Source organism: Anthonomus grandis, chromosome 2 (assembly GCF_022605725.1).
Source record: "Anthonomus grandis grandis chromosome 2, icAntGran1.3, whole genome shotgun sequence".
NCBI lineage: Eukaryota > Metazoa > Arthropoda > Insecta > Coleoptera > Curculionidae > Anthonomus > Anthonomus grandis.
The window spans coordinates 5,480,019-5,499,426 of record NC_065547.1 but is presented as its reverse complement, the minus strand read 5'-3'; the positions used below and the strand labels follow the sequence as shown (position 1 = coordinate 5,499,426).

General features: G+C 36.7%; 2 protein-coding genes across 4 annotated transcripts in view; one reads left to right on the top strand and one right to left on the bottom strand.

Annotated features, from left to right (window-relative positions):
- The window catches only part of LOC126746816 (uncharacterized), an 82,497-nt gene that overhangs the window by 5,582 nt on the left and 57,507 nt on the right, over positions 1 to 19,408 (bottom strand). The window lies entirely within an intron of this gene.
- Positions 3 to 19,400, top strand: LOC126746842 (lymphocyte expansion molecule). Of its 2 annotated transcripts, none has more exons than XM_050455241.1 (6): positions 3 to 259; positions 315 to 541; positions 18,484 to 18,679; positions 18,718 to 18,879; positions 18,939 to 19,070; positions 19,163 to 19,400. In XM_050455241.1, the coding sequence occupies exons 1-6, from the start codon at positions 81 to 83 to the stop codon at positions 19,368 to 19,370; spliced, it is 1,104 nt and encodes a 367-aa protein (XP_050311198.1). In that variant the 5' UTR covers positions 3 to 80; the 3' UTR covers positions 19,371 to 19,400. The 2 variants fall into 2 exon arrangements, with proteins under 2 accessions (XP_050311198.1, XP_050311202.1); XM_050455245.1 differs by having other exon boundaries at positions 9 to 259; positions 18,736 to 18,879.

Here is a 19,408-nt window from a genome sequence, read left to right as displayed (position 1 = left end):
TCATGCGATAATCCACCTGCATTTAAAGTATGTCATAACATTGTCAACCCTCCCATTTCTTTACTTTCACATTTCGCGAAATGCCCGATAAACCCTTTAAAACTTACGCGCCCTTCGGTGTGGCGACCAAACGGTTCGCCAAGATCGGGTTCCATCCCAGTCTGGATAAATCGGGGGCGATGACCCGGGAAAGTTCAAAATTGGGACCGGGCAGTTACAACCCCAAACAGATGGAGTGCAAATGTAAAACCGGAATGAGGTGAGAAACAAATAATGTACCGGAGGGTGGGCGTTTTTAAGTCAGTCGTTTATAGTTGGGCCCATAAAAAGGAGCTGGAAGAGTATTCGAAGTTTTTGGGGTTCAGGAACGCGAACATCCTGCACGAGCGGCAATTTTACAGATCCATGAATGGTCCGGGAACCAGTGACGTCCAAGGGGGTCTTTTTAAGAGGCAATCGGGTTTACAGATGGAGAACAAGGGTTTTGGATCGGATAAGCGGATTAAGGAGAATATTTATGGACGGGAGGCTCCGCCACCAGGTAAAGAGAAGATTTTGGGAATGTTTCATTTATAAATGGGACCCCCTGTGTATAAGCCAGTGAATTTTTAGTCACGGCACGCCTGTTTAAAAGTCATTGAATTCAGAATGTCATTTTCTATCAAAATATGTAAGAGTATAGAGGGTACCCTATTTAAAATTAGATTATTCACAGTAAATGACGAAAATTTCATTTTAAACCGTCACAAAAAAACCATTAAATATACATTTGGAAGCATATTTCTTTTATAAGCACAGTTGCCACATATTTTTACTTTACAATAAACTCCCATTGCCATATACAAAATTGTCAAATTCAATTACCATCTTTTAGACACTCCCACGTATATCGGCCTCGGCGGCCATATTGGTTTTCATGAGTCGTATATTATTGACGTCTTAGGTATATATTTCGGTTATAAAATGGCCTCAGATTGGCATAAAACGACTATCCTGCCATAGAAAAGCCTTTATAACGTCATAATTTTGACACATAAACCCCGTTCTCTTTACTTTTCTGCGGTAGAAAATTATTTAAAATTTGACGTTTACCTGTGTGACGTCACAGACAGTGATCGCACTAGATCGCGTCGTCATAGCAACCAACCTAAGCAACCCAATTACGGGGGTGGCACAAACAGTAGTTTGTTATTAGTATGTTATAATTTAGTTTTATATATTGTTGGACTTCCTAGAATAAATAAATAATTTTTATAAATATTAATAAAAAATCCGTAAATTTTTTTTTACTGTAAATTTAAATTCGTCCTTTTTGGGGGGACAGGATTTTTGAACAGTGTTGCCAATTATGAAATTTCAGAATTCTCAAAAGTAAACCTTAAAATTCTCCAGATTTCACCAAATCTTAGGTTAGTGGAGAGGAGGTTACCTAGGAGCTTTTAAACCGACCAGAAGTCCGCTTTGATCCCCTTCACTTCTTTGCAACGCGTCATCCAGTGAATATATTTAAAATTGTTTTGAACCTACAGGACTAATAAGGAGATCAAAGTAATTGAGAAGCAATTAACAAGATAACAACCACACCGTAATTTGACACAAATTTTTACAATTAACAGAGTCCTATTACAGAGAGGTTTTATAGGGAAGAGCTTTTCGTTTTCGTCTTTAGTTGATTATCTATTAGGTGGATCTGCCGCTACATACTCAATATAAAATAACCTTTGTTGCAAAATCCTACGGACTATTTCGTTAAGATTCTGGAACAGTGATTGGATTTTGGATTGCCTAATTAGAAAAACAACCTTGTTTTGAATAAATAATAACAAATTTAAATTGATACAAAACAGAATAATAAAAATAAGAATTCTTTACTGTTGTTATTCCAATATAAAAAGGTCGATATATTAGTTTATTTGTTTTGTGTTTGCCTCAAGAGCTTACATCACTATTAATAAATCTGCTGAGCTTGTATTCGATTTCCTGGCAAGTGGCCTTCTTAAAAAATGTTTATTAGGCAGTTTGTGTTTTTGTTTCTGTAAGCATCGCCTTAAAAAAATAAAGTTAATAATAGTAGTTGTCTCGCGGAGCCCGTTTTATAATCATTACATTTTATCGATTAATTTCGTTTTTTAAATAAATAGCTTAAATAAATTAATCTTGGTGTTTTCATTGCGTCCTGAATCCTGTATATTCCAACAGGTTATGGACCCAGGAGCGCAATACACTTAATTTGGTTTATTTTTAAATTTGCTTAGTCGTGCCGTTGCGTCGTAAAAAATTATAATGGCGAGTAACGAAAGTACAATAATCGGTTCGGCAGTTGATAAACTGAAAGGGCGTGAAAATTATTCGGTGTGGAAGTTCCAAATGAGTGCGTTATTAAAGTTAGACGGACTTGAACTTGGAACTGTGTTACTGGAGAATGGGCTGCGGATGCTGATAGTGCGGCTAAAGTGCGACGTGAGGAGAAAGCCTTGTCAAAAATAATTCTTTCTCTGGATAAGTCGACGTTTCCGCACGTGATGCAAGCCGAAAACGCTAAGGATGCATGGAGTGCCCTTGAAAAGGCGTTTGAAGACAAAGGGTTGCATCGAAGACTTAGACTGCTCCGAAGTTTATGCTCCATAAGGCTAGAAAACTTTAGCACCATGGAGAGCTACGTAAATGAAGTAATGGCTCTTTCCCAGCAACTGATCTCCATTTTGAAACCATTGGATGATGAATTCTTAGGAGTTATAATGTTGCAGGGACTGACTGAAGAGTACGAGCCTATGGTTATGGCCCTTGAAAATTCGGGTGTAGATATAACCTCGGACTTTGTAAAGACCAAATTACTTCAGGACAAAAAGTGGCAAAATGGTAAACTAAACGGGGACAGTGCTTTAGTTTCCAGGAAATTTAAGAAACTCCCATGGTGCTGGAGCTGTAAGCAGAAAGGACATTATAAAAATCAATGTCCTGCTCAAAATAAAAAGGACCCGGCTCAATCCTCAAATCCTACCAAAAATAAGGATCATCGAGGAGGGAAGAGTTTATTTGCTGTTGCCCTGGGTGTTAATATGAATGGCTCGTCATGGTACGTGGACAGTGGGGCGTCATCTCACATCACAGGGAATCGTGGTCTGCTAAAGGACATTATTTGTTGTGATTTGCACTCAGGACAGGAAATAATTGTGGCAAATGACTCGAAACTGTGTGTCAGTGGTACCGGTAAAAGTGTCGTGAAACTAGAGCAAGATGGCAGAGAAATGAACATACAAGGAGTTAGATATGTTGAACTTTCTGTAAATTTGTTATCTGTGAACTCTATGGTTTCGAAGGGATACTGTGTTTATTTTGACTCCGAGGGATGCAAAATAGCTGACTAGGAGAGTGAGGAGCCAGTAGCTACAGCGACAAATGTTAATGGCATTTATAAACTGGATGTTGTTCCGGATTATGTCAACGTCGTAAGTACCTCAAATTTACAGATGCTGTGGCATAGGAGATTTGGGACATCTCAACCATTATAGCATGAAATTGCTACAAAATGGATTGGCAGCAGGTATTTCTTATTCCGAAAAACAGGTTCCGGAATACTGTGAAAGTTGTCTTAAGGGCAAACAAGCAAGAAAACTGTTTCCCTATAAGAGGACAAAGAGGTTGTGCCACATAAACTGGACCTTATCCACTCAGATCTTGTGGGACCTATGGAAGTTGAATCTTTTGGTGGTAAAAAATATATATTCACCCTAATAGATGATAACACTAGAAAAATATTTTGTTATTTTCTAAGTACAAAAGATGAGGGTCCAGAAAAATTCAAGGAGTTTTGCTGTATGGTGGAAAAATAAAAGTTTTAAGGACGGATAATGGCGGTGAATACTGTAACGAAAAATTACAAAAATTCTTGCGTGATCGTGGGATTAAGCATGAATTGACAGTGCCGTACAGTCCTCAACAGAATAGCGTGGCTATAATCGCTCCATACTTGAGAAAGTTCGTTCTATGCTGATGGATTCTAATAGTCCAAAACAAATGTGGGCGGAGGCAGCCAATACAGCGGTATATTTGTTGAATCTTTCCCCAACAAAGAAACTACCTGGATCTACGCCAGCAGAAAAATGGACTGGCAAGAAGATTGATATAAGCCACCTAAGGATCTTTGGGTGTAGGGCTTATGTTCACATACCAGATGTCAAACGGAGGAAACTAGATCCTAAGAACAAGGAATACATTTTTGTGGGTTATTGTGAAAATAGTGTTGGATACCGTCTTTTGGATCTAAGTAACCATCATGTAAAAATAGCCAGAGATGTTGTATTCTTAGAAGACTCAATGCCAGATCGTGCTGGTTTGGATGCTCATACTTTACAAGAGACTTTAAGGGTGATAACACCACCAGAGGCTCTTGACGAAGCTGTAGAGAGTAATACTTCCAGTGCTACCAGTACAACTGATGAGTTCAAGACATCGTCAGAGTGTACAGGATCACCAGACGAAGTGAATAGTGAAGTGTCAGTGAGTGAAAGTGAAACCCAAGCAGTGATCTGTGAAAACCCCGAGGAACCTAGATATCCGTGTGGAATAAGACGTCAGCCTGTATTCCAACATTTACAAGGCAACAAATCAAACAGACGCAATCCTTACTTGATAATTGATCATTCTATCTTTGTTCAGAAGAAAGAAGAGGCAAATATTTAATTTCACTAGATATTCTCGAAATAAAATTAGAAATTCTCCATTTTTGGTAAAAAAAAATCACCGAGTTGGCAACACTGCGTTTGAATTATAAATAACACTCGGCAGGATTTGAAATTGCATCTTTTTTCATTAATATTTAGGCCTACTTGATGTATTAACCCGTTGGATACATTTTACCAAGCCTACTTCGTTATATCACTGTTTAGTTTTAGTCATGGCACGCTTGATTGAAGTCATTGTATTCAGAATGTAATTTTTTATAAAAATATGTAAGAGTATGCAGAGGGTCGTATTTATTAAATTAAATTGTTCACCGGAAATGACGAAAATTTAATTTTAAACTGTCACAAAAAAGCCATTAAATATATACCTTTTAATGCATATTTCTTCTGTAAGCACAGTTGCCACATATTTTTACTTTTAAAAAAATATGAATAAACTCCCATTCCAGGCATATTGTACCTACAAAATTGTGAAATCCAATTATTTTATTTAAAATATTATAACCATCTTTTAGACACTCCCCCGTATATCGACAACGGCGGCCATATTGGTTTTCATGAGTCGTATATTATGGACGTCTTAGGTGTATATTTCGGTTATAAAATGGTGTCAGATTGGCATAAAACCACTATCCTACCATAGAAAAGCCCTAAACGTCACAATTTTGACACATAAATCCCGGTGTTTGTAAATTCTGTTCCGTAGAAAATGATTTAAAATTTGACGTTTACCTGTGTGACGTCACAGACAGTGATCTAGACTACTCACTAGATCGCGTCGTCATGGCAACCAACCTAAGCAACCCAATTACGGGGGTGGCACAAAAAGTAGTTTGCTATTAGTATGTTATGATTTAGGTTTATATTATAGTTGTTAGACTGCCTGGAATGAATAAATAATTTATATAAATATTGAAAAGTCTAAAATTTAAATAATCGTCCTTTTTTGAGACAGAACGTTTGAATTATAAATGGGACTTCTTGTATATAAACCATTAAGTTAAGCGGGCTGGAAAATTGCATATTTTTTCATTGATATTAAGGCCTTCGTGATGTATTGATGCCCGTTAGATATTTTTTACCAAGCCTACTTGATTATAAATTGAGTGTTTAAAAATAGTCAAAGCACGCTTGATTAAAAAATAATTGTACACAGAATGTGTCATTTCCTCAGAATGTCAAAGATTATACAGGGGATCTTATTGAAAATTAAATTGTTATTTCCAGTGAACCTGGACATCACCAAAACCAATATTGTATCCATAGTTGCCACATTAAATGTTTTATTTAAAAAAAATATATAATAAACGCCCATTCCAGGCATTATACAGAGATGCCAAATCTTTATTTAAAATGTTATAACTATCTTTTAGTCGCACCCATGTATTTCCGTCACGGCGGCCATATTGGACGAATCCGCATATTATATTGACGTCATAGGTTTATATTTTGGTTATAAAATGGCTCAGATTAACGTTTCCCTGGCATAGAAAAGCCTTAAACATCACAATTTTGACACCTAAACCCTGTTTTCCTTTATTTTCCTTTGTAGAAAACCATACAAAGTTTGACGTTTACCAGTGTGACGTCACAAACAGTGATGGCGCTCGGTCGCGTCGTCATGGCAACCGGGTTTAACCCGATAACGGAGGTAGTGCGAAAAGTAGTTCCGGATTTTCTTAAAACCGGTTTATTACTATCTAATAATTTAGTTTTATTTTTTATTGGACTGCCTAGAATAAATTAATAAATAATTTATATAACAATATAAATATTTCCAGCTGTAGAATAACGGGTATCCCAAGCAAGTAAAAATCCGGTATGTATTTTTTTTATCGAAAAGTTTATATGCCTCTTTTGTTTTAGAATAAAAAAAATAAATTTGACAACCTTGTGTACGCATTAAGAGACGCGTTCAACATGTTAAATAAATAAATAATATATTTCCATCAATTTGATTTTTTGTTACTGCCTAATTGCCATAACATTCTTAATTTACATTGGAATAAAGCAACTTTTTGCCTTCTCTCGATACATCACCGTCAACCGCCATCTTGGATGCTGACGGTCACATGACTCTTTATTTAGTATTACAAAATCGATCACGTGACCTGTGTCGGCTGAAGGCAGGGTGTGACTTTAGTTTGTTTGCTACCAGAATTGTTCAAAAAATAATGTTCTTATTTGTAAAAATGAAAGTTACGCTATTAATAATGTTCTAGATACCTACTTCCGTAAACTAAACGACAAATTCGAACCGTCAAAGAAATCCTTCTCGAAAACGCCCACTTTTGAATACGACGGACTCCAAGACCTGGGATTTTTGAACAGTGTTGCCAATTATGAAATTTCAGAATTCTCAAAAGTAAACCTTAAAATTCTCCAGATTTTACCAAATCTTAGGTTAGTGGAGAGGAGGTTACCTAGGAGCTTTTAAACCGACCAGAAGCCCGCTTTGATCCCCTTCACTTCTCTGCAACGCGTCATCCAGTGAATTTATTTAAAATTGTTTGGAACCTACAGGACTAATAAGGAGATTAAAGTAATTGAGAAGCAATTAACAAGATAACAACCACAATTTGACACAAATTTTTACAATTAACAGAGTCCTATTACAGAGAGGTTTTATAGGGAAGAGCTTTTCGTTTTCGTCTTTAGTTGATTATCTATTAGGTGGATCTGCCGCTACATACTCAATATAAAATAACCTTTGTTGCAAAATCCTACGGACTTTTCCCTTAAGATTCTGGAACAGTGATTGGATTTTGGATTGCCTAATTAGAAAAACAACCTTCTTTTGAATAAATAATAACAAAATTTAAATTGATACAAAACAGAATAATAAATAAATCTTGGTGTTTTCATTGCGTCCTGAATCCTGTATATTCCAACAGGTTATGGGCCCAGGAGCGCAAAACACTTGATTTGGTTTATTTTTTTCAGTTTCAGTTTGTTTAGTCGTGCCGTTGCGTCGTAAAAAATTATAATGGCGAGTAACGAAAGTACAATAATCGGTTCGGCAGTTGATAAACTGAAAGGGTGTGAAAATTATTCGTTGTGGAAGTTCCAAATGAGTGCATTATTAAAGTTAGACGGACTTGAACTTGGAACTGTGTTACTGGAGAATGGGCTGCGGATGCTGATAGTGCGGCTAAAGTGCGACGTGAGGAGAAAGCCTTGTCAAAAATAATTCTTTCTCTGGATAAGTCGACGTTTCCGCACGTGATGCAAGCCGAAAACGCTAAGGATGCATGGAGTGCCCTTGAAAAGGCGTTTAAAGACAAAGGGTTGCATCGAAGACTTAGACTGCTCCGAAGTTTATGCTTCATAAGGCTAGAAAACTTTAGCACCATGGAGAGCTACGTAAATGAAGTAATGGCTCTTTCCCAGCAACTGATCTCCATTGGGAAACCATTGGATGATGAATTCTTAGGAGTTATAATGTTGCAGGGACTGACTGAAGAGTACGAGCCTATGGCTATGGCCCTTGAAAATTCGGGTGTAGATATAACCTCGGACTTTGTAAAGACCAAATTACTTCAGGACAAAAAGTGGCAAAATGGTAAACTAAACGGGGACAGTGCTTTAGTTTCCAGGAAATTTAAGAAACTCCCATGGTGCTGGAGCTGTAAGCAGAAAGGACATTATAAAAATCAATGTCCTGCTCAAAATAAAAAGGACCCGGCTCAATCCTCAAATCCTTCCAAAAATAAGGATCATCGAGGAGGGAAGAGTTTATTTGCTGCTGCCCTGGGTGTTAATATGAATGGCTCGTCATGGTACGTGGACAGTGGGGCGTCATCTCACATGACAGGGAATCGTGGTCTGCTAAAGGACATTATTTGTTTCGATTTGCACTCAGGACAGGAAATAATTGTGGCAAATGACTCGAAACAGTGTGTCAGTGGTACCGGTAAAAGTGTCGTGAAACTAGAGCAAGATGGCAGAGAAATGAACATACAAGGAGTTAAATTTGTTGAACTTTCTGTAAATTTGTTATCTGTGAACTCTATGGTTTCGAAGGGATACTGTGTTTATTTTGACTCCGAGGGATGCAAAATAGCTGACCAGGAGAGTGAGGAGCCAGTAGCTACAGCGACAAATGTTGATGGCATTTATAAACTGGATGTTGTTCCGGATTATGTCAACGTCGTAAGTACCTCAAATTTACAGATGCTGTGGCATCTCAACCATTATAGCATGAAATTGCTACAATTTCAGAAATAAAATATTCCGAAAAACAGGTTCCGGAATACTGTGAAAGTTGTCTTAAGGGCAAACAAGCAAGAAAACTGTTTCCCTATAAGAGGACAAAGAGGTTGTGCCACATAAACTGGACCTTATCCACTCAGATCTTGTGGGACCTATGGAAGTTGAATCTTTTGGTGGTAAAAAATATATATTCACCCTAATAGATGATAACACTAGAAAAATATTTTGTTATTTTCTAAGTACAAAAGATGAGGTTCCAGAAAAATTCAAGGAGTTTTGCTGTATGGTGGAAAATCAAGTAGAATGAAAAATAAAAGTTTTAAGGACGGATAATGGCGGTGAATACTGTAACGAAAAATTACAAAAATTCTTGCGTTATCGTGGGATTAAGCATGAATTGACAGTGCCGTACAGTCCTCAACAGAATAGCGTGGCTATAATCGCTCCATACTTGAGAAAGTTCGTTCTATGCTGATGGATTCTAATAGTCCAAAACAAATGTGGGCGGAGGCAGCCAATACTGCGGTATATTTGTTGAATCTTTCCCCAACAAAGAAACTACCTGGATCTACGCCAGCAGAAAAATGGACTGGCAAGAAGATTGATATAAGCTACCTAAGGATCTTTGGGTGTAGGGCTGTATGTTCACATACCAGATGTCAAACGGAGGAAACTAGATCCTAAGAACAAGGAATACATCTTTGTGGGTTATTGTGAAAATAGTGTTGGATACCGTCTTTTGGATCTAAGTAACCATCATGTAAAAATAGCCAGAGATGTTGTATTCTTAGAAGACTCAATGCCAGATCGTGCTGGTTTGGATGCTCATACTTTACAAGAGACTTTAAGGGTGATAACACCACCAGAGGCTCTTGACGAAGCTGTACAGAGTAATACTTCCAGTACAACTGATGAGTTCAAGACATCGTCAGAGTGTACAGGATCACCAGACGAAGTGAATAGTGAAGTGTCAGTGAGTGAAAGTGAAACCCAAGCAGTGATCTGTGAAAACCCCGAGGAACCTAGATATCCGTGTAGAATAAGACGTCAGCCTGTATTCCAACATTTACAAGGCAACAAATCAAACAGACGCAATCCTTACTTGATAATTGATCATTCTATCTTTGTTCAGAAGAAAGAAGAGGCAAATATTTAATTTCACTAGATATTCTCGAAATAAAATTAGAAATTCTCCATTTTTGGTAAAAAAAAATCACCGAGTTGGCAACACTGCGTTTGAATTATAAATGACACTCGGCAGGATTTGAAATTGCATCTTTTTTTATTAATATTTAGGTTTAGGCCTACTTGATGTATTCACCCGTTGGATACATTATACCAAGCCTACTTCGTTATATCACTGTTTAGTTTTAGTCATGGCACGCTTGATTGAAGTCATTGTATTCAGAATGTAATTTTTTATAAAAATATGTAAGAGTATGCAGAGGGTCGTATTTATTAAATTAAATTGTTCACCGGAAATGACGAAAATTTAATTTTAAACTGTCACAAAAAAGCCATTAAATATATACCTTTAAATGCATATTTCTTCTGTAAGCACAGTTGCCACATATTTTTACTTTTAAAAAAATATGAATAAACTCCCATTCCAGGCATATTGTACCTACAAAATTGTGAAATCCAATTATTTTATTTAAAATATTATAACCATCTTTTAGACACTCCCCCGTATATCGGCAACGGCGGCCATATTGGTTTTCATAAGTCGTATATCATGACGTCTTAGGTATATGTTTTGGTTATAAAATGTCCTCAGATTGGCATAAAACCACTATCCTACCATAGAAAAGCCCTAAACGTCACAATTTTGACACATAAATCCCGGTGTTTGTAAATTCTGTTCCGTAGAAAATGATTTAAAATTTGACGTTTACCTGTGTGACGTCACAGACAGTGATCTAGACTACTCACTAGATCGCGTCGTCATGGCAACCAACCTAAGCAACCCAATTACGGGGGTGGCACAAAAAGTAGTTTGCTATTAGTATGTTATGATTTAGGTTTATATTATATTTGTTAGACGGCCTGGAATGAATAAATAATTTATATAAATATTGAAAAGTCTAAAATTTAAATAATCGTCCTTTTTTGAGACAGAACGTTTGAATTATAAATGGGACTTCTTGTATATAAACCATTAAGTTAAGCGGGCTGGAAAATTGCATATTTTTTCATTGATATTAAGGCCTACGTGATGTATTGATGCCCGTTAGATATTTTTTACCAAGCCTACTTGATTATAAATTGACTGTTTAAAAAGTCAAAGCACGCTTGATTAAAAATAATTGTACACAGAATGTGTCATTTCCTCAGAATGTCAAAGATTATACAGGGGATCTTATTTAAAATTAAATTGTTATTTCCAGTGAACCTGAACATCACCAAAAACAATATTGTATCCATAGTTGCCACATTAAATGTTTTATTTAAAAAAAATATATAATAAACGCCCATTCCAGGCATTATACAGAGTTGCCAAATCTTTATTTAAAATGTTATAACTATCTTTTAGTCGCACCCATGTATTTCCGTCACGGCGGCCATATTGGACGAATCCGCATATTATGTAAATATTCTACATTCGCTTTACGTTTAAACACAAATAATACTCCCGGATACGTATAAAAAACTTTATTACAGACTAATTCTGAATTATAATTGAAAACTACTGATAAGATTACGGAATTAAACTTTTAAATAGTCTATACACGGGAAAATGTCTATTTGCCCGAGCCGTGAGACGTCGCGACGTTTATTTCTTTTAATCGACAACTCAACTAACTCTTTTTAATACGTTTTGTTTTGACGAACCAGTCCGGCCTTGAGCAGAATATTTCTTAGAACTCCAGACGCCGACGATAAACACACAGTTCTCTTGGTATTCGTTTTTAAATAATAAAGTTATGCGATTTATGGGTTCATCACGCGTTATTTTCCACATCCTCCCGGGCGGCAGAAATCTCAAGTGGATAGAGTAATTGAATTGGTCGTCTCATCACTAAACCGTTAGAAGTCACAATTTCACATGCCCTAACTTTCTCGTCTCGTCCTATGAAAGTTTTCGTAATTCGAACCATCTTCCACATTAACCTAGGAAGATTCTGTTCATACAACAGAACCAAATCGCCTACTTGCAATTTCTGTTGCTTTACAGTTACGTTATTGTGAACACTCCTTAATTGTTGTAAATAGTTACATGACCATATTTTCCAGAACTTTGTAAGGATGTCATTCCTCGCTTTCCATGCCTGCAAAATATTGTCCCGTTTAATTATCGGATTTGTCAAATCGATTTGAAATCCACAATAATTTTCTCCCAGCAAAAAATGGCCTGGCGTTAGAATTAACAAATCATCTGGCTCATTACCAATGTATGTTAGTGGTCTTGAATTAATAGTAGCTTCAACTTCAGTCAAAACTGTTTGCAACTCATCAAACCCAATAGTCCGTTTTCCAAGCGACAGTTTTAATGCATCTTTAACTGACTTCACAAGCCTCTCCCAGAAGCCACCCCACCATGACGCTCGTTCCACAATAAATCGCCATTTAATTCTTTGCTGGGCAGCTAATCCTTGAACTTCGTTTTGCCACAAAATTTTTGTAAGCTCGTTTAACTCCAAAGCAGCTCGTTTAAATGTCTTAGCATTATCGGAATATATAATGTCGGGCACTCCCCTTCTCGAAATAAATCTTCGAAGAGCTCTGATACAACTCTCTGTTGTCAGATCCGGAACCAATTCCAGGTGTATCGCCCTAATAACAGCACAAGTTAACAACATAATATAGACTTTTAATCTCCCATTTTCGTTTATGACATACAATGGTCCCGCAAAATCTACCCCTGTCACTTTAAAAGGCGCAACAGCATCTAATCTACTTCTAGGCAACGGTGCAAAGGGTTCACTTGCCGGTTTTCCTCTTAACCTTTTACATACGATACAAGTCTTTATTATAGCCTTAATCCGTTGCCTTCCTTGGATAATCCAATATTTTTTCCTAACATTAGTTAAGGTAATATTAACCCCGCCATGCCTTACTGCACCATGAATCCTTAATATTACATGCGTCGTTAAGATAGATTTTTTAGGCAAAATAATCGGATATTTCGTGTCATAAGGTAAGGCTGCCTCCTGTAATCTACTTCCCAATCTTAAAACCCCTTGATCATCCAAAAATGGATTAAGACTGAGAATGCTCGATTGCCTCTCTATAATGTGACCTTTTGATAAAGCACTAATTTCCGCTTTGAAATACTGAGCCTGTATAACCTTAATCCAATAAAATTCACTTTGGATCAGTTCTTCAGCTTTAACCTTTATTGAATCAAATAATGTCTCGTGAAGATTTCGTGACCTTGCTATAAATCTTCTTACATAAGCCGTTATTCTAAGTATTTTATCAAAATTACTGAACTTGTCAAATGGAAATAAGGGCTCTCCGCTAATTCCGTTTACTTCAACTTGAACTGCAAATGCCGAAAAAATACCATGCTGCTCAGGCTCCGTTATCCCATCATTTGGCCAAAACTCTTTGTCTTTCAATAACCATTCAGGTCCGTGAAGCCAAAGTTTCGATTCTACAAATGCTTTCACGTTAATCCCTCTTGATAACAAATCTGCAGGATTTTCAACACCTGGGCAATGTCTCCATTCACCTTTTGTTAATTTTTGGATCTCTGCTACCCGATGGGCAACATATGGTTTCCATTTTGAACTTTTTCCTTTAATCCAATGCATAGAAATCTTGGAGTCTGTCCATAGGAAAATTTCGTCGATATTTTTGCACAAACCTTTTAGTATAAAATCTTGCAACCTAGCAGCACACAATGCACCCGTTAGCTCCAATTTGGGAATCGTTAAGGTTTTATCTCCCTTCAAGTTAAGTGGAGCCACTCTATTTTTTGCTACCAGAATATTACAACTTTTATTTTTTTTAGAAGTTGTTACTTTAAGATAGGCCACCGCCCCATATGCTTTGGGGCTAGCATCTGAAAATATGTGCAATTCCGTATGGTCTTTTGAGTAGTCAACAACACATCTTGGAATCCAGTATTCTTTAAGTTGCAATAACTCATTTTCCCACTTAATCCAAACTTCGGTCAATTCGTTTGATAAAATGGAGTCCCAGTCGTACTTTTCAATCCATATTTGCTGCATTAAAATTTTTGCTCTTATTATAAATGGACTTAATAATCCTAATGGATCATATACTTTTGCAATTGTCTGTAGAACCTTACGCTTCGTTATTCCTTGCTGCCCCGTATGATTCTCGACGGTAGATAATATAGAATTAACATCAATGTTTAGCTGATCTGTAAGAGTACACCACCGTATTCCCAGAACTTTCTTTACAGGATTACTGGCCTTTTCATTATCCATTAAAAGAGTTCTTCTTAAATGCACATTATTAGTAGCCCATTTCCTTAGATTCATGCTAGCTTTCTTCATTATTTCTTGACTTTTGAAATAAACTTCACTTGCCTCGTCTGACGTGTCTACAGCAGCCACCAAATCATCGACGTAAAATGACCTTGACATGATATCACATATCTTTTTAAAACCTTCATTCTGCTCATCCAAATGTTTGGTCAAAGTAGCTGCCAAGATAAAGGGACTGCTCGTTACACCAAAAGTCACCCTTTTCATGCGAAAACTAACTATTTCTGGTAAGCTTCCATTATCCTCAATTGAGCTTTCGTACCATAAAAACCTTAATGCATCTCTATCATTCTCATTAATTTCAATTTGCAGAAAGGCTTTCTCAATATCAGCTATTAATGCAACGTTTCCAATTCTAAAATTAATTAGCACTTTTAATAGCAAGGGTACCAAGTTTTCACCTGGTGATAGAAGATCATTCAAAGATGGCATTCCTGGAGCATGGGCAGATGCATCAAATACAACCCTTATTCTTGTGGTATCTTTATCGTATCTGTACACCGGCCTGTGTGGCATATAGTAGGCTTTAGGCGAAATAACACTATTAGCACTTTCTGCGCAATCATTCTCAAAATATTCTCGCACAGCCTTATCATACTCTACTAGTCCTCCCATGCGAATAAGCTTTGACGTTAAACTTTTAGCCCTCGAAAGTGCCCCGTTAAAGTTTGACTCCACTACTATATCTTTACTTTTCCAAGGTAGTGCCACAGTATACCGATTCTCGTTAAAGTGTATACTTTCTTCTATGTACCTTTTCGTAGAATGGTCCATTACATTAGTATCATTAATCCCAATAGCTTCCAGGTCCCAAAATTTCTTTAGATCAAAATCATCATTCACAGTTTGCACTTGGAAAATATTAGCCACATTCACATTCAATGAAAATCCATATTCACAGCTTCTGCCATGGATAGTCCATCCTAAATAGGTATTCACCGCAGTTTGATATTCTGACAGCTTTTTAATTTCTCCAGTGACTATTTTCCAGTAGTAATCAGCTCCTACTAATACTGATATTCCAGGCAAAACTTGCTCTGCGTTATCTGGACAAATATCAGCCAAACTATGCTCCTTACTAAATTCATTTATAATTGAATTGTTACACGATGGAACAGCAAGTGTATCAAAACAGATTTCTGGTACTTCAATAGCGTTAATCGTTATGTTTTCGTTAGAGTTTACACCTCTTATTGTTAACTTTACTCGATTACACAACCGCGCAGGCGCCAGTTCTTTTTTACCAAAACACATTATAGACAGTTTGTGAGTCCCTTCTATTGGTAAATTCAATTGTCTGGAGACACACTCTTTAATAAAAGTCAACTGACTTCCGCCATCAATAATAAGTCTGATATAAGTTTTAGATTGTCCACTGTCCAACACCTGAGCACACGCGGTCTGCAACAATACATTACTTAGTCCGTTATTAGAAAACAAAGCTGTAGCTCCACTTTCCCGTTCGTTAGATTGTTCATTATTATTACTAGACCGATTAGTTGCGCTATTATTTTTGATAAAGTCCGGGTCACACATGGTCATAGCATGCTTACGCGAGCACTTATTACACCTAATATTCGTTCTACAGTTCCTGGAAGAATGATTACTCTTTGTACATCTAAAACACCTGCCACTAGATTTTAAAATGTCTTTCTTTTTTGCCAATGTCACCGCGGAATTCGTACAATTAGTCGTCATGTGATCTTTTGATTTACAAAACAAACAATGTTCCTTTACCGATGTAAAAAGTCCTGCGGCCGTAAACTCATTATTCTCTTTAGGCTTGAAGCGATTTCTTTTAAAAGAGTCAGCACTTTGAATTTTTCCGCTAGACTTTTCACCCGATAGTATATTGGCTTGTTCTACAGAATCTACCTCTAGTTTTATAAACTGTAACAGTTTTAGCACTTTATCCTCATAAGATGCCTCACTACTACTTCCTGAACTCTCATGAGTCATATTTGAGTTTCTAGAGGCAGTTTCTTCGTTATCATTCCCTATATCAGTTGTGGCTTGCTTTTTGTTGTATTCTATTCTCATAGAAAGGGGTAGAGCTTTTAAAATTATAGATTTTACCATCATGCCATAACTACCGGGTTCAATTCCAAGACGTTGCAAGGATTTCATTATTTTTGACGTTACGTTATAGAGTTTTCTTAGAGCTGAGATATCCGTTCTATTTTTTACAGGGTTTATATCTAGCAATTTTTGAATATAGCTGTCAATAATACATTCCTTATTGCCATATTCATCTTTTAATAATTGAATGGCATCGTTATAACTATTTTTACTAGTCGTTAGACCCTGTATCGTTATGGAGGCATTTCCATATAGAACTGACTTTAAATAACTAAATTTTGAAGTATCATCCAATTGTAAATTGCTGTGAATAGCTGACTCGAATTGTTCCCAAAAAGCAGGCCACTCGTGATAATTTCCACTAAATTTAATTAGTTCTAATTTAGGAAGTCTTACCGACATTTTAGGTTGATGTAATTCTCCCGTTTGTTGACCCACATTATCCATATTCTCAGCAGAAGCACCCAAAGCCATATTTCCTTGACTATTTACTTCCGCTATACATTGTTCCAATCTTGCAATTGCTACCACAGCCTTTTCGTCATATTCCAAAATTTTTACACACTCATTGTCCATTTGATCCTCACTAATAAATGAACTCGCCTTTTCGTTAGCAGATTTTAAATTTTCTCGAGCCGATTTTATTTTGACCACTTGAACAAGAGCGTCTTTCACATTAAATAGTTCCGAATCAATAATTACGTTAGCTTCGTTAACAACCCTCGTGAGCTGAGCGCGACACGCCGTTTTCATCGCAACCTCCATTTTTTTATTACGTTAGTCCGTTACGTTAGTATAGTTTTCAATCCGTTAAAAAAAAAGAGAAAAAGTCCACTAAAAGCTTTCCCGGGTTTCGGCACCAAAATGTAAATATTCTACATTCGCTTTACGTTTAAACACAAATAATACTCCCGGATACGTATAAAAAACTTTATTACAGACTAATTCTGAATTATAATTGAAAACTACTGATAAGATTACGGAATTAAACTTTTAAATAGTCTATACACGGGAAAATGTCTATTTGCCCGAGCCGTGAGACGTCGCGACGTTTATTTCTTTTAATCGACAACTCAACTAACTCTTTTTAATACGTTTTGTTTTGACGAACCAGTCCGGCCTTGAGCAGAATATTTCTTAGAACTCCAGACGCCGACGATAAACACACAGTTCTCTTGGTATTCGTTTTTAAATAATAAAGTTATGCGATTTATGGGTTCATCACGCGTTATTTTCCACATATTATATTGACGTCATAGGTTTATATTTTGTTTATAAAATCGCTCAGATTAACGTAAAATGACTTCCCTGGCATAGAAAAGCCTTAAACATCACAATTTTGACACCTAAACCCTGTTTTCCTTTATTTTCCTTTGTAGAAAACCATACAAAGTTTGACGTTTACCAGTGTGACGTCACAAACAGTGATGGCGCTCGGTCGCGTCGTCATGGCAACCGGGTTTAACCCGATAACGGAGGTAGTGCGAAAAGTAGTTCCGGATTTTCTTAAAACCGGTTTATTACTATCTAATAATTTAGTTTTATTTTTTATTGGACTGCCTAGAATAAATTAATAAATAATTTATATAACAATATAAATATTTCCAGCTGTAGAATAACGGGTATCCCAAGCAAGTAAAAATCCGGTATGTATTTTTTTTATCGAAAAGTTTATATGCCTCTTTTGTTTTAGAATAAAAAAAATAAATTTGACAACCTTGTGTACGCATTAAGAGACGCGTTCAACATGTTAAATAAATAAATAATATATTTCCATCAATTTGATTTTTTGTTACTGCCTAATTGCCATAACATTCTTAATTTACATTGGAATAAAGCAACTTTTTGCCTTCTCTCGATACATCACCACCATCTTGGATCCTGATTTTAAATTTTGGTCACGTGACCCTTTGTTTAGTATTACAAAATCGATCACGTGACCTGTGTCGGCTGAAGGCAGGGCGTGGCTTTAGTTTGTTTGCTACCAGGATTGTTCGAAAAATAATGTTCTTGTAAAAAGGTAAATTACGCTATTAATCACGTTTTAGATACCTACTTCCGTAAACTAAACGACAAATTCGAACCGTCAAAGAAATCCTTCTCGAAAACGCCCACTTTTGAATACGACGGGCTCCAAGACCGATTTAAATCCACTGCAAAATCCTACCATCTACCCCCGAACTTGTATGAGCTACATGACATGAAAAACACCGCTGATATTGTTAAAAGAGTGGTTTCCGCCAGGTAAGTCCATTTTAATAAATCAACCAAAATTTTTGAAGGTTTTCGAACATCCCTAGAGGCCCTTACGAATGTTTCACCGGCCCCAGAGATGGCAGCACCATAAAGAACTACTTTAGCCCGCCCAAAAGTGGCGCTCCCGAATACTTTTACGTGAAACCGAGTGATTTGACCCGTTTGCTAACTCACCCCAGTAAACATCGGTGAGAGCAACATTAATAGAGAGGAAATAGTAGAAAATTTAATTGCCGTAAATTTACAGGTATGGCCTCTTCCTTAGGGGTCAAAGGTTTCAAAAGAAACCTACGGTGAGGCATATGCTGAACGATATCAGTTTGTGCTATCGTAACCCGCAGGATCCTGGACCTGCCCATTACAATTTAACCAATAACAGGTGAGAAATTTGAAGTAGGAAACATTATAGGTTATTGGGTTTTCTTAAAATATTCCTTCCTAGAATGTTAATAATTGTATTTTGGTTTGTAGCATCAATAAACTTCCCCCTGCAAAATACCCTTTTGATTCTTCGAACGTACATGCCCGACCTCCCGTCGATTGGCGCATTTTACCCGGACCTGGCAGATACAACCCTAAAGCGCCCAGATGCATGAAAGTCAAAAGACCTTCTTGGGTGTTTTTAAGTAAAGCCGATCGGGCCTTATTCAAAACCGAAAGTTACAGTTTATATATTTAAGGGTAGACAAATATATAACGATCACAATAATGTTGTTT